We start from the raw sequence: 22,240 nt of genomic DNA on the forward strand, positions 1-22,240 counted from the left end.
TTTAATGAAAACATGTTAAAATGAGACCAAATGAAAAGGTCAGAGGTCAAACCCTCTGGCTCAGACACCTGTGCTGAGACAACTGCAGTGACGAGTCGATCAATTAATTAGTCTATCAGCAGAAAATCAACTGGTCAGCTATTTTGATGATGGAATCATTTTTGAAGTAGGGTTGGATGTCAGTATTTATTGATTAATCAGAGATATCTGCTCATTTATCAATCTTGAAAATAATAAATTCATCATTCTGCCACAAATCTGAAGAAGATGTTTTTAGTGTTTTCTGACATTAGACCAGGTGAGATGAGGTCAGTCTGTCTGCAGCAGGTTTTAACTGTATTGATAACGAAGTTGATCATCAGGTCTGATTGAAAATGATGTCACATGTTACTGTTTGAATGACGTCAGGACGATGCTGCATGTTACTAATGTTTCTGCTGTTCACTTGTCTGTCTGCTCACCTGTCTGTCTGTTCACCTGTCTGTCTGCTCACCTGTCTGTCTGCTCATCTGTCTGTCTGCTCACCTGTCTCTTCACCTGTCTGTCTGTTCACCTGTCTGTCTGCTCACCTGTCTCTTCACCTGTCTCTCTGTTCACCTGTCTCTCTCTCTCTGTTTACCTGTCTCTCCCTGTTCACCTGTCTCTCTCTCTCTGTTTACCTGTCTCTCTCCCTGCATGCCTTCCTGGATCAATAGCTGCTATAATCGTCACGCAGCTCACCACGCCGTACATTCGCGTCGCTCCGGCAGCAGGCGACAAGCAGCTGACAGGTCAGACAAAACACATCAGAGACAGAGACACACACTCACACACACCTACACTGATGATGTTTCTGAATGTACTTGATGTTTCAACAGAAAAGTTTGGTTTAGTTAATCCAACTAACCATAACCATAACCTCTTTAAACAGCTGCTGCTCAGAGCAGCTGGTTACTGAACGTTTCCTACATGTCAATGAGGATCGTTTCTCTTTTCACTAACCTGTGATCAGCTGTGATCAGCTGTGATCAGCTCCTGTCTGCAGTGAATCATGATGTTCAGACAACATCACTGTTTCACTGTGATACTGATGGAAACTTTAAAACAGGAGGATTCTCTATGAAGTTCTGCAGCCTCTGTTTCTCTGGAGCTTTATTCTGGAGGGACATCAGAGATGATGATATCCTCAGGAAGTGATGTCACACTGAGTCAGAGGACCATGTTTGACGCAAAATCTTAGTGATAATGATAATTTAGTTTCTCCAATATGAGTCAGTGTCAGATTTTGTCCTCTTTTTATTAATACTCAACAGACAGCAGACCAAATGAACACACACACACTTTTATTCACAGCTGGCAGAAAATTACATTTAAATATTTACCAGCCTAAAGGTGGAAACTTTCCACCGGTTGTTTATACACACACATAAATATACAACGTGATGGTGTGTTTATGTGTGTGTTTGTGTGTGGGGGGGTGTGTTGAGCTTGTGTCACCAGCAGGCCTCAAACACTCTTAACATCTGTTTGCCTTGTATACACACACACACACACACACACACATACACACATACACACACACACACACACACACACACACACACACACACACACACACACACACACACACACATGTATTTACACACAGACACACACACAGACACACACCTCCCACTCAGTGTGACTGGCTGAATCCCCGAAGCAGAAAACAGCTTTACTTTCACATAAAAAACAGCATCTCTTTGGCCTACTGTGACACACACACACACACACACACACACACACACACACACACACACACATATTTACGCACACACACACACACACACACACACACACACAGATAAAATCTGTCTTCAAAGCAGTGTTTTGATAGCCTTTAAACTGAAAACAGCAGCTCTCGCTCTGCCTCTGAGGGGGTGATAGCTCTGTGTGTGTGTGTGTGTGTGTGTGTGTGTGTGTGTGTGAGATGAAACCACAGATACAGCGAGGTAGCTGATGATAGGGGAGCTCGTCTGACCTTGAAGAGACAAAAACAGAGAAGAAAAAGAAAAACAGGTTTATTATACTGGGAACCAGTTCAGGTTACTGGGTCCTGTACTGGTTCTGTTACAGAACTGGAAACTGGTTAGATGGGTTTCTGACCCGGTTCTATTATACACGAGTATAAAACTGAACTGGTTAGAACTGGTCAGAACTGGTTAGACCGATTAAAGTGGTTAGACTGGTTAATATGGTTAGAACTGGTTAGACTGGGTTCAGGTGTGCTTTTATTCTGTGAAGACACAAACACCAGAGACAGAAGCAGAGTGAGAAATCTGTTCCTACTTTTACATCTTTGTCATGACCAGTTTAACACACACACACACACACACACACACTGTGACTGATAGCTGTTGTCAGCCTCTGATTGGAAAAGTGTTGTAGGTCTAAAATGACACATTACACAGCTCAACAACGATGTCGTGTCCTGAACGTTTCTCATCTACCGAGTCATCTGGAAGGATATTACACCTGGACTCACACTCACACACACAGACACACACACACACTCACAGAGCAGGGTAATGGGTTTTTCATGGCACTGACATCCCATCACATTATTCAGTCAGAGGAGAAGGACTCACTCCGTCCCTCACACATCATCCTTCCCTCCTCTTCAGTCTCAGGCTGCTGGTCCTCGCACAGACCAGGACGCCACAGCTGGAACATCTGCATCACAGTCAAACTGCTACATTACATTTGTTCTGATGGAGACATGATGGTTTGATTGGTGCAGGATGAAGTATCTACTGTCCAGTGTCCAATTATCAGCCTCTCACTTCATAATGTCATCATTCACTGATTCCAAATCAAGTTGATTTGATCATCTGGTTACAATTTATTATTACACCCATCACCGATCATACTGATCAATAATCAGTATCTGTTTCAAACACATACATTTATGAAAGTTAATGTAGGTTTAATGTCCTCGACAGAGGTAATAATGTCTTTTTGTGATATGAGGTATATGAACGGGTAGTTAACAGTTATTAATGGGTAGTTAACAATGATGGACTGGCAGTTCATAGTGGTGAGCGGGTAATTAACAGTGATGAATGGGTAGTTAACCGTTTTTAATGGGTAGATAACAGGTATTAATGGATAGTTAACAGTGGTGAACGGGTAGTTAACAGTTATTAATGGGTAGATAACAGTTATTAATGGGTAGTTAACAATGATGAACGGGTAGTTAACAGTTATTAATAGGTAGATAACAGTTATTAATGGGTAGTTAACAATGATGAACGGGTAGTTAACAGTTATTAATGGGTAGATAACAGTTATTAATGGGTAGTTAACAATGATGGACTGGCAGTTCATAGTGGTGAACGGGTAATTAACAGTGATGAATGGGTAGTTAACCGTTTTTAATGGGTAGATAACAGTTATTAATGGGTAGTTAACAATGATGAACGGGTAGTTAACAGTTATTAATGGGTAGATAACAGTTATTAATGGGCAGTTAACAGTGGTGAACGGGTAGTTAATAGTTATTAATGGATAGTTAACAGTGGTGAACGGGTAGTTATTGATGGCAGTTAATGGTAGATGCGGGGCATGGTAATGATAACTGTTGTTGGTTAATGGTTGCAGGAGCTGCGACAAGGAAACCAGAACCAGAACAGGGGAATCAGTCGGATCACACGGTGAAGATCGCTGGAGCCATTGCTGGCATCCTGCTCTTCATCATCATCTTCCTCGGAGTCATCCTGCTGATGAAGAAACGGTAAGAGTGATACAAACACACACACACACACACACACACACACACACACACACACACACACACACACACACTGTGACACACATAAACTCAGTGAGTTTGTTTGATGACTGCAGTAGTATGATGTTCGACTTTTATCTCTCCACTTCAATAATTTGATGTGTCGTTCATTTTTTTCTGATTGTCGTGAGTCAAACATTTTTCTGTTGTTCTACATATTTATATTTTCATTATTTTAAAAGTTCTCATTTACTTTTGCACTTGGACTTTTGATAATGTAGTTTTATCAACAGAAATCTATAAACTAATAAAAGAGTCTTTCACCTAATTTAATTCATATATATATATATATATATATAAATTAAATTAAATAACCATTATCAACAACTGCCCTAATTACCATAAACTACGATGAAGTCGTGGTCACCACATCTAGGGACATTAATTAATTACTCTTATTGACTGAGACAGCTGCTCATATAGTTAACATAAAAACCCAGATCATGATCAGAGAAACTGTGATTAGTAGTGAAACCCTGCTGATAAGTTACCAACTCATACAAGTATATTTAGTGTCATGTGACTCATTTAAAGTAACAGTACACCCAAACACAGCTTCAGTACTGCTGTACTATCACTGTGACACTGGTATAATTTTAGGTCACATGTGTATCTGGACTTCAGATAAATGAAGTTTCATCAAAGACACAATCATCTCCACACACGCTCAGTGACAGTGAGGATGATGAGGATGAATAATGGAGCAGATTGCAGCAGTAATCACCATTAAACTGTCTGTGGACCGACTTTATTCTCCAACATCAAACACACAACCCTGCTGGGACACACACACACTAATATATACACATCATACACACATGATTTCTCCTCCACACACACACACACACACACACACATACACATACTTGTACTTCTATCTTTGTGAGGACACTCATTGACATAATGCATTCCCTAGCCCCTTACCCTAACCTTAACCATCACAACTGAGTGCCTAACCCTAACCCTGACCCTGACCCTGACCCTAACCTTAACCTAAACCTAATTCTAACCATAACTCTAAAACCAAGTCTTAACCCTCAACATGTGATTTGAAGGTGTCTCAAAAAGTGAGGACCGGCCAAAATGTCCTCACTTTCCCAAAATGTCCTCACTCTGTTAGTTAAATACTTTTTTTGGTCCTTACTATGTAGCAAGTACAAGTACACACATACACACACATACACATACACACACACACACACACTTAAACACAGAGAGAAAAGCTTCTGTGTTTGGAGAACGTTGAAGATAAGAGAGAAATTTAGATGAAAGAGCGTTTTATTCTTCTTTTTCTAGAGTCGACTTGAGCTGAATGGCTTCAGGCTACAGGCACACACATTTATATTTCACACACACACACAGTGTGTGTGTTGGTCTAGTGTGGTGAGTTTGAGTCAGACTCGTGTGTTGGGTCGATCGAGCTCTGATCTCTGTAACAGATATTAGAGAGAAAGAACGAGAGAGGTGCTTGTTCGGTGTCTAATGAGGTTTTTAATGTTGACAGGGTGCGTTTGATTTCCACTCTTTGACCAGGCGGAGGTCAGTCTCATTACAGCAGGAGTGAGAGCAGGAAGCTGCATATTTAAGCTCTGCTTGGCTGCAGGGTGATGAGACACTGTAACCTTCCACTGCTCAGGACATAAAGTAGACCTTCCGCTCCATGTCCATGACCAGTTGGCTGCAGGATGAAATCTGACACAGCAGCAGCTGTGATTAGCTGTGATCAGCCCTGATCAGCTCTGATCAGTTGTGATCAGCTGTGATCAGCTGTGATCAACTCCTGTCTGCAGTGAATCATGATGTTCAGACAACATCACTGTTTAACTGTGATACTGACGGAAACTTAAAAACAGGAGGATTCTCTATGAAGTTCTGCAGATGATAAACACTTCTCATTACAGTTTGGACTCTCAGACTCTAGACTGCAGAGTTCAGCTCAGTTCAACTGATGATCACATTCACCTGTACCTGCCGTCACCAAACAGCCAGTCGTGTATTTTTAATTATCATGATTGGCATGTGCTGATGTCTGTACATACAAGGACGTGGAGCTCCACTGAGGCAGTGGTATCCAGATGAAACAGACTGCAGATCAGACTTTGAACATGAGCAGTATCTGGCTGTGACTGATGACAGAGGAGAGGCAGGGGTGATGACCTTTGACCCACCAGAACTTTCTCATGTTTCTTTACCTCTTCTTTATTATTCAGACTCAGTGTTAAAGCTGTGTGTGTGTGTGTGTGTGTGTGTGTGTGTGTGTGTGTGTGTATGTGTGTGTGTGGTATAAATAATGATGTGATGAACATGTGACATGTAGATGGGTGGGGACATACAGACATGTAAATAGAGGTCATGACTCTCTGTCTGTCTTTTCATCCATTCACCTCATTAACCATCAGATGTGTCCCCTACCCCTCACACTATGATTGACACCTCGTTCCAGCCAATCACAGTCATCCACTCCTACACACAGACAGACTGAACTCATCTGTTCTGTTTATTAATCTGTTGTTTTTTCCGTTTTTCTTTTTCTTTCCCTCCATCTCACCCCTCCCTTGCTCGCCCCCCCTCCACTCAGACGAAGAAACTCTCACTCCTACACTTACTACCTGTAAGTAACCTGTTTGACCTCTGACCCCTCACCTGTGACCTTCACCTTCACCCCAACATCAACAGCTGAATCACCTCTGAGCTCTGAATGTGTCTTGCCTGTATCGCTTCTCACCTAAACCCTGATCCCTGATCCAGGACCCTATACCTCTGATCCCAGAACTTAAACCTCTGATCCCAGAACCTAGGCCTAAACCTAAGCCTACCTGTTAATTAACCTTTGACCTTTGGCTTCCCTAGTCTGGTATCGTGTCCTCCTCTTCACCTGAACAAATCCTCCACCTGTAAACAATCATACCTATTGCTAGACATAACCTTTAACCTGTTACCTTTGATCCTTAGTCCTCCCCTCAGTCCAGGTCCTAGTTTGTCTCAACTGTGATCTTTGACCCCCAATGAACCATGAACCTGACCTTTATGCTTAAATCATTGACCCCAAACTTCACAGTACATCTTAACCTGTAACTTCACCGATACCCTAATCCATGACCTTGACCCCAGACATTTTCTTCAGGTCCCAATATTGACTGTCTCATGTCAAAACCTGACCCCTGACCCCTGTGCCCTGACCTTGAACTTAACCATGGACCCCTGACCCTTACATTTACTCACAATCACAATTGCACCAAAAACCTCAGACTTTTAATCTTAAGACCTTTAGTACCTCTGACCCTGGATTTACCATCAAATCACTGATGCTGGTTCTCATTGCAAGTAGACTTTAAGTGGAAAGCTCGGAGTTAAGATTAGCAGATCCTGGACCTTTAAAGGTGCTGTATGTAAATTATATTTGTGCTGGTGTCTGGCTAGGAGCAGGAGGTGGTGATGGTCACCTCAGCTGCCGGCGTGTTTACGAGACAAGAATTTCTTCATCCTTTCATGCTGAACTGAAGACCGGCTAGAGGCTACAGCGACTCACTATTACAAAGTAGTATTAAGAAATGAAACAGGCTGGTGCTAGCTGGTTAGCATGCTAACATTAGTAGAGGAAAACAAGTGATAGATGCAAAACAAGAGTCAACATTGGTGTCGTTTCCACCTCTGGAGACAGATGAGTAAAGGAACGAAGTTTGATGAGCTCACAATGTTTCCTCTGGACTGTTAACAGCTGTTAATGCAAACCTTGGCCAAGTAGCACTAGCAAAAATCTTACATATAGCATCTTTAACCCCTGTCAGATCCTGCATTTTCACCCACTCAACCCCAAGGAACCAGCTTGGCTGTCATAGAAACTGTTTGTGATGCAATGAGGAAAATATTTGTGAAAGAGAGCAGAGACACTGGGCTGAGGGTCAACACAACTCTACAGTGTACAGCTCAAACATACGTCACCACACCAGATTACAGCTTCAAGCTAATGGGCGTCTGTAGGCCCAGCAAAGAAACAACACAACAACAACAACAACAGTATAGACAAACACATTTACACAAAAAAACACACAGGACATGCAGTAGAAAACTACACACAGATATAAACACAAAAAATATCAGTTCAGAGCTGCGGCCCTGCCCCATCAGACAGCTCTGTTACACAGAACAAATACAACAAACTAAATACAAACTCATACTGACGACAGGTGTCAGGTGGAGGGGGAGGGGCCAGACATTTAAAATTTTATAAACCAGGCACAAATGTGAAGACGATCTCAAAGCTCCATAAACTGTGTTTCTCCTACAGTGATGACTGTCTGATCAGCTGACCCTGACGTGTGATGTAGTAAGACATGTGGGCGGGGCTCATGGCCCCGAGTGACTGAAGCTTTGACCTCAGAGTTTCAGTAGCATGAAAAACATCACCTAACATGGACGGCAGAGGAGATCAGAAAACACTTATCAGTCATGTTTCGAACATTCTTCTCAGCATTTTGATCACTAACATGAAATTATAAAGGACTGAAACAAGAACCCTGAGGAACCCAGGTCATCACCTGGTCTTTGTTTGGTTCAGTGTGAAGGAGCGAAGGCATCAGAACGAGGCGGAGTCAGGATCTCTGGTCAGGATCAGTGGAGCTGGACTCTTCTCTAGCACCTTTGTGTCTCTTTCAGTTTCCCTCCCCCGCTGTGTCTGAGCACAGGTTTTAGTTTCCTGCTGACGCTCCAGCACTGAGCAGTTTGTTGTGCGTCTCGTTTCAAACGGTGATACTCTGCGTTTTGATCCATAAATACAGAGATGGAGAGAAACCTGCCTCTCCCTCCAGGTTGGGACTGAAATATATGAACCGACGCCTCCTCAGCGAGGCAGGAAGTGCTCACACTCCTCCTCAGGTCAATGTGTGTGTGTTCATGATGTTTGTGTGTAACAGCTGCTTTACATCCGCACACACACATTAAACCAGTGGTGAGGTCTTTACTCACAGTTAAAGTCACATGATAGAAAATCCAGCTGAGCTGTAGAGGTCACAGAGGTCACAGTCTGCTTCACCTCTTTTTATAATTATGGCACAGGTGTTGTATTTCTGTGAGAGCAGATGGTTTTCAGTAGCTGTTGACTGTCACGTTCATTCATTCATTGACCTCAGTGTGAATCACATCAGGAGTCAGACAGACGCTGTTCACCCTGTCACTCTGTCACCCTGTCACCAGGACATCAGGACAGGAACTCTGTTTGAAATCTCAGATCCAGGTCCAGATTAACACAAGTCGAATCACACATTTTTAATTTTCAGGTCTTCTAGCACTGTGCAGCTACAGTTGTTATCTACAGTTACCACGGTTACAGGTCTACTTCAATGTTAATAATCAGTGTGTAAATGGACTTTGGTCCAGACGTCCTGCAGAGTCAAACAGTGTCTGCAACACAAACCTGAGCTGTGTTAACATTAATACATCCAGTAACTCAACAGCCTCAACAGGGAGAGAACACACAGCACAGCAGTCCTGGTCTCAGAGGAGTACAGCTGAACCTGGACCTCCTGCCCTGACCCGGTCTGGATCAGTGAGTCTGGACCCTCGGACACTGTAAGACTGAACAGACTCGTTCATCCCAGTCTGAGACTCAGACTTTGTCTTCATGGGGCGGTGTTTAGCTCAGTGGGTAGAACCCGCCCCATGTGTTGAGGCTATAGTCCTCACTGCAGGCGGCCCCGGTTCGAATCCCGCACCGAGCGGCCATATCCTGCGTGTCATTCCCCCTCTGCCTCCCCATTTCCTGTCTCTCTCAACATAGTAAATAAAGGCAATAAAGGCATAAAAAAATTATAATTAAAAAGAAAAAAAGTATGTGGACGGCCCTGTTCACGAAAATACAGACAAGGAGTCAGTCTCATGGTCCAGGAAACAAATTTACAGCCCTGTGTGTGTGTGTGTGTGTGTGTGCATGTGTGCAATGGAGCAGGGTTAATAGAATTAGCCAGCTGTAATAAACCTGTCTGATCAAATGAGCATTACAAGAAGAGAAGATACACCTACACATAAAAACACACATACATCAACACACACACCTCTACACACACACTCTGACATCCATTATCACTAACAGCATTGTCCTGTCGCTCATTAGATTAGCATAGATTAGCCTTGACATGCAGCGTGTGTGTGTGTGTGTGTGTGTGTGTGTGTTTTGCTAAATCAATCAACTCCTGACACCTCACTGATGATGTCATGACACACACCCACACACACACAAGCAACAATATTTCTGTGAGAAATATTGAGCATCAGACACGTTGAGGAACAGAAACGTTCAGGAACAGAAACATTCAGGAACAGAAATGTTCAGGAACAGAAACATTGAGGAACAGAAATGTTCAGGAACAGAAACGTTGAGGAACAGACACGTTCAGGAACAGAAACGTTGAGGAACAGACACGTTCAGGAACAGAAACGTTGAGGAACAGAAACATTCAGGAACAGAAACGTTGAGGAACAGACACATTCAGGAACAGACACATTCAGGAACAGAAACGTTGAGGAACAGACACATTCAGGAACAGAAACGTTGAGGAACAGACACATTCAGGAACAGACACGTTCAGGAACAGAAACGTTGAGGAACAGACACGTTCAGGAACAGAAACGTTGAGGAACAGAAACATTCAGGAACAGAAACGTTGAGGAACAGACACATTCAGGAACAGACACATTCAGGAACAGAAACGTTGAGGAACAGACACATTCAGGAACAGAAACGTTGAGGAACAGACACATTCAGGAACAGAAACGTTGAGGAACAGACACGTTGAGGAACAGACACATTCAGGAACAGAAGGTTCGAAACAGACTTTTGTTGTTTCGAGGAGCAGACAGGTTTTTACAGAGTCTGTGTTGCAGATGTTTGTGTGTTCAGGTCTGAATCAGAGAAGAAGAAATGCTGCAGGTTTTTTACTGTCTGACTGAACCACAGAAGAAGAAAAAGGAGACATGAGGGGGAGGAGGGCAGTGCCTCGCCTCAGGGTGCTTTCACCGTCCTCCATCTTAACAGGACACACACACACACAGCTTTCACTGATGTCTTACTTTTCAGTTTAAAAGCTTTTTTTATATTTATATATTTCAGTTTTTTTTCCTTCTACATTTTCAGGTCAGGGTTAAACTCAACTGTGTGTGTGTGTGTGTGTGTGTGTGTGAGCAATCGGACAAATGGATGTTTTTTTTATTCACATGCTCGCAATAGAAAGAGAGAAAATACATCAAGCTTTAAAATGGACTGAGTGTTTCTGTGTGTGTGTGTGTGTGTGTGTGTGTGTGTGTGTGTGTGTGTGTGTGTGTGTGTGTGTGTGTGTGTGTGTGTGTGGATACTCAGATGATGGGAGATGGACAGACGAGAGGCTGAAAGGATGTTTTTGTGGCAGTGGTTATAGAAGATGATGGTTGAGATATGAAAGAGGGAGAACAAAGGTGGAGATGAATTGAACAGATATGTTGGTGGACGAGTGTTGAGTCAGAACCAAGACAGGGTAGATGGAGGGTGGAGGTGGATGGAGAGGGAAGGAGGGAGGCAGAATAAATCTGATACTTTCCATAGGATCAATATGTGATCAGCTCATGTGATGGTTTCTGTTATCTGACTATTTGTTATGATGACAGGTGCTCATATATTTAAAAAGCAGAACTAATTTAGAAATTTATGACTGAAATTCTGCATTTACAGCAGAACACTCACACTGCCTCATCTCCTGTTTAGTTACAGCTCATTCAATCAACTCCAGCAGTCATACCACCTTAAAATCCAACTGCATAATCTAACCAGACATGCACAACCCACAATACCACTTTAACACAGGAATGCAGAATGAAAAAATCCTCTCATACCAGAGAGAGATACCTCTCATACCTCATACCACCTCAACTACAAGACAAAATATATCATAATCTGCTCACAGGTTCACAGACAAACACCAACCTGATTAATACCACCTTATGAAATGCCTTAAAGTGCTTGTCATACCACCTTAACCAAGAAAAGATTCTGAAACCTTTCCATACCACCTTAACTGGGAAAACTACATTCTAATCTGTTCCTACCACCTTAAAAGATCAATTCAAAGTCTTCTGCCACCTTAACTGTCAAACACAAACCCTCACATTCCACCTTAAATAAAGAAAGACATAAATTCATACATTTTAAAACTACAACAGCTGTGTGTGTGTGTGTGTGTGTGTGTGTGTGTGTGTGTGTGTGTGTGTGTGTGTGTGTGTGTGTGTGTGTGTGTGTCAGAGAGCACATTACTCACTGTGTGCATCAGCACTCCGCCTCAAGGCGAGAGACACTGATAGAGAACAGAGAGAGAGAGAATGAAACCTGCAGGTAGAAGAAGATCATGGTCTTCTTCACAGTGTGCTACCTCCAGGTGTTCCTCAGGTGCCCCCCTTCCTCAATCTGTCTGATCAGCTTTTGAATACTACAATACCCATGGACCTTGGTCACTGTTGCCATGGAGACACAGCCAATCAAAAGCTAAATTCTGTCAGAACTGATCCAGGATTTATGAATGAACTCATTAAGCTGCAACAACAAAAGCTCTGTGATTGGATGCTTCTTGCTGAAATGCATCCTGGGAGTCGTAGTGGACTTTTCTCCTCCATTGTTTATGTCCATAGTGTTTTGTGACACAGCTGATGATGTAGGTGATGAAGGTTTCTGAGTCATATATCCTGACTCAGAGTTGGACTTGGGCTCTGACTTGGTCTCAGACTCTGAGTTTGACTGTGACTGGTTCGGACTTGGACTTGGACTCGGACTCGGACTCTGTGAAAATGAATGATGTGAGTCTGGTTGTTTTCGTCTCTACAGGAAGTTGGCGAAGAAGAGAAAGGAAACTCTGAGCTCCAGACAGGAAATGACTCTGATGGTCAACACCTCCCAACACACAACGGTGGCGGAGACACACACTCACACACTGAACGGACGCAGTGAGTACACAAACACACACAAGAACACGAGTCTGGTTTATTTGACAGAGACGAGATGAGACGATGAAACAGGACGATCTGCTAAGACACAGGAGACAAAGAGAAGAAAGATGAGGTGACACAAAACAAGAGGAGACAAAGAGTCGAAGAGACAAAGAGTCAAAAAGACATCAAGGATGATGGAGGTGCAGAGGACGGTGGAGTCAACCTTCCCTCTGGCTCTGGCCTCCTCTGACCTCCTCCAGCTGTCTGTCTGTCTGTCTCTCTCTCTCTCTCTCTGACTCTGTCTCTCTCTCTGTCTGTCTCTGACTCTGTCTCTCTCTGTCTCTCTCTCTCTCTGTCTCTGTCTTTCTCTCTGTCTCTGACTCTGTCTCTCTCTCTGTCTCTCTCTCTGACTCTGTTTCTGTCTCTGTCTCTCTCTCTCTGACTCTGTCTCTCTCTCTGTCTCTGTCTCTGTCTCTGTCTCTCTCTCTCTGACTCTGTCTCTGACTCTGACTCTGTCTCTCTCTCTGTCTCTGTCTCTCTCTCTCTCTCTCTGACTCTGACTCTGTCTCGGTCTCTCTCTCTCTGACTCTGACTCTGTCTCGGTCTCTCTCTCTCTGACTCTGTCTCTCTGTCTCTGTCTCTGACTCTGTCTCTGTCTCTCTCTCTCTGACTCTGTGTCTCTCTCTCTGACTCTGTTTCTGTCTCTGTCTCTGTCTCTGAGTCGTCCTCCTCCTTCACACTCAGAACAATAACAATCATTTTCCTTTTTGATCAATCCACCAGTTATTGTCTGGATGAACTGATTATTTGTTTTGTGCTTCAGACGTCTCAAAGACATTCACTTTACCTTCAACACCCATCATCATCACCATCATAAACAAAAACTTTATTCATAAACATAAAAGTTGTTTGATATAAAACAGTAAAATCAGAAGCACTGAAGTGAAGATCAATACGATCGTTGATCAGAGACTGAAGTGCGTCTGTTGTTTCTTTCTCAAGCTGTGTCGTCTCCGTCCTCCTTCACCCTGAAGACAAACACCATCAGCACCACCGTCCCCAATTCCTATTACCCAGGTAACAAACACAGCTTTCACAGACCAGATAGACCAGGTCCAAATTCAGAACCAGATCAGCTTCTTATGGGGACAGGAAGTAACTGGGCTCAAACAAACCATCAGAACTGGCCTGTAGCTCCTCTCAGTGGTCCCAGTCCTCGTCCTGGTCTCTATCCAGGCCTGTATGTTGGTGTTGACACGTTTCCATCTGTCAGATGATGATTCGCTCTGAGCTGATAAAGAGCAGCAGAAGAAGAAATCTGTGCCTGAACCTTCAGGTAACACCAGGAGATTAAAGAACCAGCTGCAGAGAACAAAGATCTACTCTGACCATCAGATGCATGATCACAGTTACACAAAAAAAACCTGAAATGTCTAAATCTGGCTCTCCTGATTGGTGGACTGATGGTCGGTCCGAGTACATTGGTCTGACTCTGGGTGCCAACACTGGGCCGAGGCTGGGCCGAATGGTATTGCACTGTACGGCCCAGACCCGGCAACATCTGGTCCTCCGGTGCCAGAACTCAGCCGAGTGTGCCGAAATTCAGCCTCTCAGCCACAGTTGGCCTGATTCAACTGGGTGCAGGACTTTAGGTGTAGGGAGCTGACTCTGTCTTCTTCTTTTCTTTTTCTTTTGTCCTGTCTCTCTCTCTCTGCCTTTCTCTCTCTCCACCTGTCTGTCCACCTGTCTCTCACTCTCTACCTGTCTTTCCACCTGTCTGTCTGTCTCTCTCTACGTGTCTCTCTGTCTGCTGCTGACGTATCCTGCTGGCAGACCCCTTCGTGCCGACGGCCATACTGGGTGAGACACTTTTCCTTTCTTTCCTCTCTAGGATAGAAATCCCACCTGCACAGGTAGACAGACAGACAGGAAATGGACAGACAGGTGAGGCAGAGAAGAGAGAGACAGGTGAAAGGCTAGAGATGAGGATGGAGAGAATGAGAGAAGAGAGAGAGTGATATTCTGGCTTCATCCATCCCTGCTTGCTCCTCGTTCAGCTGCTTTTGGTTCTTTGGGTTTTTGATTTTCTACTTTTGAGGATTTTCCTTTTAATTTTTTTTTTTAATCCTTCATCATAAATTTCATTTTTTTGTTGGTAATTAGATTTTTGTTCCTTTTGTTTTTTGATTTTTTTAATTGGATAAATATTTTTATTCTTATTATTTTTTTTGTTAAATGTGGGTTGTTGACCTGTTTTCTCTGGAAACGACAGTGGGCTTCACTCCATCCCTGCATCCACAACATTCCTGCGTGTCGTGTTAACGTCACGTCTGTCTGTGACCTCCAACGTCTGCATGGACACAACACGCCCACGAGGACTTGGGGGAGGAAACAATAAAACCAGAGAGGAGTCAGTCTGTTAGCTACCTGTCTTACTCTGGGGCGTCTGGTTGTCGCAGATGTTTGTGGATCACTGACTGGATGAAAAGTCACAGGAAGTCACAACAACATGTCACAGATGTTGTAGGTCATTTAGGAACAGAGTGTGGACTCTACAGGGCCCCTGGTTATCAGTAATAAACATGTAATAACTGGTTTATAACGGAGATAATGTCGTTAATAAGCAGCTACAACATGTTGAAATGTATTAACTATTTTACATAATCACAGAGTTTCACTATGTTGTCGTTCATCGTCTGTTTCTACAGCAGCTCCACTGATCACAGCTGCATATGTCTGTTACTGACCAATTATTATTACATCATCATATACTGATCAATACACCAAGCATTGATTCCACAGATCAATACACCAGTTATTGGTTACATGGGTCAATAGGGAGGTTAACTATAAGAAATTACATTTTTTCACATTTTCAATTGTTACTAAATGTTTTGAATCTAATGCTCATTTAATTATATTTTTTAATCTGAATAATGAACAATGAACATATTTGCAAAATCACAAATTGTTGACAGAAAAAATACATCTCATTGGTTCAGTAACTAAAGATAATTAATTAACACTGATTTGTGGTTCTCACAGGTCTGGGTTGTGGTTTTCTTTAAAAATGGAAAATCAACACTGACATGACCTGATGACTTTATTATTGACCTAATACCAGCATCTCTCCTGAGCCTTTAAAATCAATGAACGTTCAGACAGTTCATTTTTTATTTATTCCAAAAAAGTAAAAAGTTAATTACATTTCATTAAAAACATTAAAAACAGTTTAAAAAAAAAACAACTGTTTTTTCTGTTTTTATTGTCAGACTTAAAGATCTAAAACACCAGCAAATTAGAAGAAACGGTTACGTTCCAGTGTTTGTAAATTCATTTTTTCCTTGATTAATTAAAGAACAAAGAAAGGTGGTCAGGTGACACGGAAATAAAGGTAAATACTTCAAAATAAAAGCCAAGAGAATAGCATGGACATTTATTCGGAGTGTAACATTATAAAGCACAGACCTACAGTTTGTTTATTTTCTGTTTATTTCTCTGATATGGATCGGATCTGGATCAGATATAAATGAGAGATTTTGTCTCTGAAGTCTGGTGTTAGTTGAAACTCGGCCTGAGAGGAGACTGATGTGTGAACAACTGCAGTATGCTGAATGTAGTTCTGGTTATTTAGCTCTGAATGGTAAATAAACAGCCTAAAAGCTGCTGCAGATATGATGATGATAATCAATACGTTTGGCAGATTGATTAGTCCACTATGTGATGTCTGGCTGAGGACTGATGGATTTCAGAATAAAGGTTGTAGTGTCGTCTATAAACAGTGAACATTAGCTCCTTCATGTAGTCGAATATGAACTTATTTGGTGAGAGGGTGAACAATCATGTGGTAACAGTGGAGACCTCTGCTGGTCACTGTAGACAACCACACAGTGTATTTACGCATATTCATTAATTAGGCTACGCAGGTAAATAAAACATCACACACTTTTGTTAAAATATCTTTCATGTTTTAATGCAAAGCACAAAGCAAAAGAAAGATCCTTATCTATCTGTGCTTAATGTTACACTTTATAGAATGGCCATTCTATCCTCTTGACTTTTATTTTGAAATATTTACTCTTCTGTGCCACCTGACCACTTTTCCTTATTCTTCATTTACACAAGGCAAAATGAGAAAAAGGAATTTACAAAGACCGTTTCTACAAATTTGTTGTTCTTGCTATTTGATTTTTAATTCTGACAAAAAAAAGAAGAAACAAAGCAAAAAAATGTTTCACCTGAACATGCACAGACACTTTTAATATCTAAACCATCGACAGGTGAGACTCAGGAAAACCTAAAAAACTAGTTTTATATGAACGACGGTTATTTAGACTCCTCACAGCATAAAGACAGTGAATAGCTAGCACCAAGAGGTTAGGATAGGTTTGTTTAGTTGTGAAAAACAGTGTTAACACCTCTCACTCTTTGTTTTTGCTCGTAGAAACTTTCTCCCCTCTCCTCGGGCTAGCTAAACTCTCCTCGGGCTAGCTAAACTCTCCTCGGGCTAGCTAAACTCAGGCTTCAGCCTCTGACGTTAGCCGAGGCTACGAATCCTACATTTAGCCAGGTTAGCCAAGGCACTTGCTGCTAGCTGTTAGCTGTAACAAGTTCAAAAGGAGCTACTAAAGTGCTAGGAGCTAGTTTTCTGTTTGATTCATGCTAGCCGTGTTAGCAGGAGGCTAGATAGGCTTAAGCTAAAGTTGTTGCTTATACCCTGTCTCCTCTCTCTTCTTCTTGTCTTTTCTCTTTCTCTCTGTAAAGTGCCCATTAATGGTAAGTGGTTAAATTTGGGGCTAAAGGGGGGGAAACTCATGGTGGGGGGGGGGGGGTCACCGCTGCGCATGAAGCCACACCCACCACCTGCTGTGATGTCATCAGTTAGTGTGGCGGTGCCTCATCTTTACTCCTCTGTGAAATTGTGACATGACAATCCCCAACTCCTCCCACCATTTCACATCAAACCAATCAGGTTTCAGCTCTGTCCATCTCTTCCTCTGATTGGTTGCTATTATTGTTGTTGTGGTTGTTTTATCTGTCCGATCACAAACCACCACCTCCATCACATCACCCATCTCCTGATTGGTTGGGCTGTTTGGGATAGAGAGTTTCTGATTGGACAGTCAGCCCCCAGGCTAGCCAATAAGAACAGAGTTAGAGAGAGTAGTGGAAGGTGTGTCTGCCGAGTTGTTGAAATGTTCACATCAGAGTCCTGGACGTTTTTTCAAAGGTCAAGTTTCCCGAAGAGGTTTGTTCTGTTCCAGGACTCTGAACTCTGCTCTTTTCACACTGCAGCTCCAAGAACCTGGACCACATCTGGACCAGTACTCATACCGCACTGTACTGGATCTGGACCAGCACTTAGTTCTGCTCTTATTTGCTTCATCACATTATTGATTTGTGATCAACAGTTTCAGCAGCAGTGTGAAAAGAAACCAGTGCCAATCACCATCCTCTCTCCAGTCATGTGATTTGACGTTACGTGATGCGTTTGTCATTCATTTGTGTTGTCGTGGTAACAACATGGTAGCTGTGGATGTGGACCAGAGCTTGTTGTTAATAACAAACGAGATGAGTGCGAGTCTGTGCAGACTGTACACACCTTTACACCTGCTCCCACCTGTCATCACCTTTACCTGTGTTTGATTAATCATCTGATCACAACCTGTCGTACAGATATAGGACTGATTATTGATCTGATTATCAGTCGGTGAAGGTGCTTGTGTTATATTGTGTGAAGCTATAACACAGGTTCAACACGAGTTAACATGACATCTCATCCTTGGTCACACAGTCTAGTTTTCTGTTTGTGACATGAGCTGATTATAACCAATCATATTATCAATAAGATACATTCAGTACACTGTGTTTTTCTGAAATGAGGTTTGGAGAAGGGGGGCGGTTTTATAGTGAGGACGACACAGTCTTTACTACAATCACTATACTGTGGAGTCCAGGTGAACCTCTTTGATGAAATGAACCAGGCAGAAAATGCCCCGGCAAACAGAAGGTGAATCCAGTTCCACACTGAGTCCAGGTCCTGGTCTGTCAGAGCTCTGCAGAGTTTCTTAGGTCATCATTGTAAAACCACATCAGTCTGGTTGGAACTGGACCTGATCCTGATATGAGACAGAGAAAACAGATTCAGGTGTTAAAGGTGGTTTGTTCTGTACAGGGTCTGCCCAGGCCAAAACCCAGTCTGGATTTAACTGAGACTAGTTATGAAGCTGTTGTCAGGTCCAGACCTGATACTAGGAGAGCCATACAGATCGGCTACCAGACGGTCTAAAAGTAGTCCCAGATTCTGTGCCGGGTCAGTCTGGTCCAGTCCATACCATGTGTCCAACATACATCATGTGTTTATCACACAGCTCTGAGTCAGTGTGTGTCTGCTGACTGCAGCAACAGTCTGACCCATGCTCTCTCTTCCTCCCTCCCTCCTCGTCCTCCCCCAGACGACAGTCACACCATGACCAGTGAAACCAGTAGCCTGGTCCAGTCCCACTATAAGCAGCGGGAGTCGGAGCGGGAGGCGCTGCCCTACCAGACGGGACAGCTGCACCCGGCCATCCGAGTGGCCGACCTGCTGCAGCACATCACGCAGATGAAATGTGCCGAGGGGTACGGCTTCAAGGAGGAGTACGAGGTGAGGACACACACACACACACACACACACACGCACATGCACGCACTCGAACACACACGCACATGCACACACACACACACGCACACACACTCGCACACACACACACACACCCCACCCCCCACAGGGATCAATGTTACCAACAATTAATTATTAGACTCATTTTACAATCGATCAGTTATGATTTAATCCATAAAACATCAAAAACAACAGTGTCCGTCACAATCCAGAGTCCAGACCAGAGACCAGAGTCGAGTCCAGAGAGATTCAGTCAGAAAAACACTACCTGATTGATCCAGTTATCAATGAATCGATTGATCATTTCAGCATTGATCAGTAAGACAAGAAGAAGAAGAAGACAGGAAAAACACATCAGCAGCACCGTGTGTGTGTGTGTGTGTGTGTGTGTGTGTGTGTGTGTGCGCGCACTCCACGTTACCCATTTTCATCACGAGAAACTCACTAATGGATGTTACTTACCTGAATACACACACACACACACACACACACACACACAGATATACATTATAGATATTCCCTCAAGCTAATGGGCCAAAACAGGGAATGGCTTGTGTATATCTATTTGTGTGTGTGTGTGTGTGTGTGTGTGTGTGTGTGTGTGTGTGTGTGTGCAGGTCTGGTTGCCTGCTAGTGGGCTGCCCTCAGGGCTAATCCATTATACATACTGAGCACACACACTCGAGTATTTTCACCCTCCATTTACAGAAAGTTAGTGAAGCTCCACTGTTTCTGTCTTACTCTCCGTTCACCTGTCTGTCTGCTCAGTGTTCAGACCTGCTGTTTTACCTGATGTATAAACAAAATATTGTGAATCAAAATCAAATTTTTTTTTCAATCAATCAATCAATCAATGGATGGATTGTTACAGCTGAGTTACCGGAAACCAGTGCTGCAGCTGTTAGTTAGTGGGAATTAACTGGAAACCGTTTTACTTCTCATTAGTCACAAACAAGCTGATTGTGACTTCATGGAACTGAACAACAACCTGCTCCCTTTGTTCATTTATGCAATAAAACAGGAAGTGACCTTTACTCTGAAAATAAATGAAGCGCAGACTGGTCATACTGGTGTTGATGGGAACAGACTATCATGTGTTTGATTTATGATCCAGATGCTTGTTGTTCTGCTTTTGTTTGAAATATGTAACTAACACTCACCTGTTGTCATGGTAACGTATCATCAGTGACTGTTTCCACTCCATCCTTTCTCCGATTCATTGTTAATTGCTAAAGTGTTAATTTCTAATATTTAATGAAGAGGATTATGGCCACATGAAAAGACAATCTGCTCACAGACCTTTCAAAATAAATGGCAGTTTTCAAAATAAAGTTGTTTGTTGATGTTTGTTGATCAAGCAGTTTAGCTCCTGATTGATCATTGATTGATTACTGATGTTTAACGTGCTGCAGTAGTGAGCTGAGCTAACGAATACACGTCCAGCTGAGCGCCCCACTGATCTGACTCTTATCTCCCTGATCCCTCCATGCTTCCCCTTTACTAATTAATCTGATTGGACAGCTTAACGAGGTAAGACGCCTTCTTGGTTTTCAGATTGTTAACATCCTGTGTTCATGTCAACAGATTAGAGACTAAATGGTGGCTAACACCCACACCCACACACACACACGCACACACACTCGCACACACACACGCACATGCACACACACACACACACACACACTCCCATTAGCACCAGACCCAGCTCCAGTTTGAGGAACTGTTATGATTCTCTGGAAGATAAAAACCATGAAGGTTGTTTAGTCACTTCCTGCTGCTCTGGAGGTTTTAAAAACCCTCAAACACTCCTCTCCTTTAACCATCGGGATGAGAACTGCTCTGTCTGCAGCAACAAAACTGATTTTAACATGTTTTCAAGTTGGGACTGCGACAGAATATTTTTTCATCCTAGTGTTCAGAAGAGTCTTTGAGGGTTTTTGATTTCACCTAACCCTTCACCGTGTTCCTGCACACGTCCCTCACTGAGCTTCTCTGTTGCTAACAGCCAGACCAGCATGTGTGTTTGATCAGACCCTCCTCAGGATGCTGTGTGATCGGTGTGGATCAATAGATCCAGGGAGAGGACCGCCTCCATTTACTGCTCAGATGAAGGAGGTTAAAAACCTGACACTGGGCTGTTTCATGATGAGAGTTCATGAAGCTGTGAGGTGCTGACAGGTGTCAGAATGAAGCACGCTCTGGCTGCCCAATCAGAGAAGAGGCCTGATGACACTGAGGTTTGTCTGAACGGACAGGGTTCATTCATCTAGAGAACCAGTGTAACTGCAGTATTTTACAGTGCTGCATTATCGGTCGTTTGTAGCCTTAATGTTGCTAGGCTAACCAGTGTTTTGAAGACTGTCTATAGTGAGTTTTTCAGCTTTGACAGTGTCTCGTTAGTCACAGAGGAGATAAATTAATGATGAGTGAAAACGATTCACACATCTCCTGACGTCTTCACACCTGTCACAGATGATGAGCCCAGAGACTGAAATCAGTCAGATGGAGAGTAACTCCACCCACAGAGGAAGTGATGTGTCTGCAGGCATCCAATCAAACACTGTCACAGTGTCAGACAGCTGTGGAGAAAGATCACAGTTCAGATCCTCTCACCACATCTGTGTCAGCAACAGTAACGTGAGGGGTCACCTGAGGGGTCACCTGAGGTCACGATAACAATAACCTGTGCTGTTTTTATTAATGTTGTAATGATCACGATCATCATGAGTTTCACTGGACAGTATCCACCACCTATCATCCATCCATCCACCATCCATCTATCATTCATCCATCCATCCATCCACCATCCACCTATCATTCATCCA

General features: G+C 43.0%; 1 protein-coding gene across 10 annotated transcripts in view; it reads left to right on the top strand.

The window, feature by feature from the left end:
- Positions 1–22,240, top strand: part of LOC139624877 (receptor-type tyrosine-protein phosphatase mu-like) — a 109,767-nt gene that overhangs the window by 71,841 nt on the left and 15,686 nt on the right. For 2 of the 10 annotated variants that reach the window (XM_071484234.1, XM_071484244.1), the window contains 8 exons: positions 696–770; positions 3,619–3,751; positions 6,387–6,419; positions 12,651–12,769; positions 13,757–13,831; positions 14,588–14,614; positions 17,519–17,530; positions 19,210–19,400. In XM_071484234.1, the coding sequence (XP_071340335.1) occupies positions 696–770; positions 3,619–3,751; positions 6,387–6,419; positions 12,651–12,769; positions 13,757–13,831; positions 14,588–14,614; positions 17,519–17,530; positions 19,210–19,400 (665 nt within the window). The remainder of the gene's footprint in view (positions 1–695; positions 771–3,618; positions 3,752–6,386; positions 6,420–12,650; positions 12,770–13,756; positions 13,832–14,587; positions 14,615–17,518; positions 17,531–19,209; positions 19,401–22,240) is intronic. The other 8 variants (XM_071484235.1, XM_071484236.1, XM_071484240.1 and 5 more) reach the window with 8 other exon arrangements.

Source organism: Trachinotus anak, unplaced genomic scaffold (assembly GCF_046630095.1).
Source record: "Trachinotus anak isolate AG129_WGS33_773 ecotype Australia unplaced genomic scaffold, CSIRO_AGI_Tana_v1 ptg000009l, whole genome shotgun sequence".
Lineage (NCBI taxonomy): Eukaryota > Metazoa > Chordata > Actinopteri > Carangiformes > Carangidae > Trachinotus > Trachinotus anak.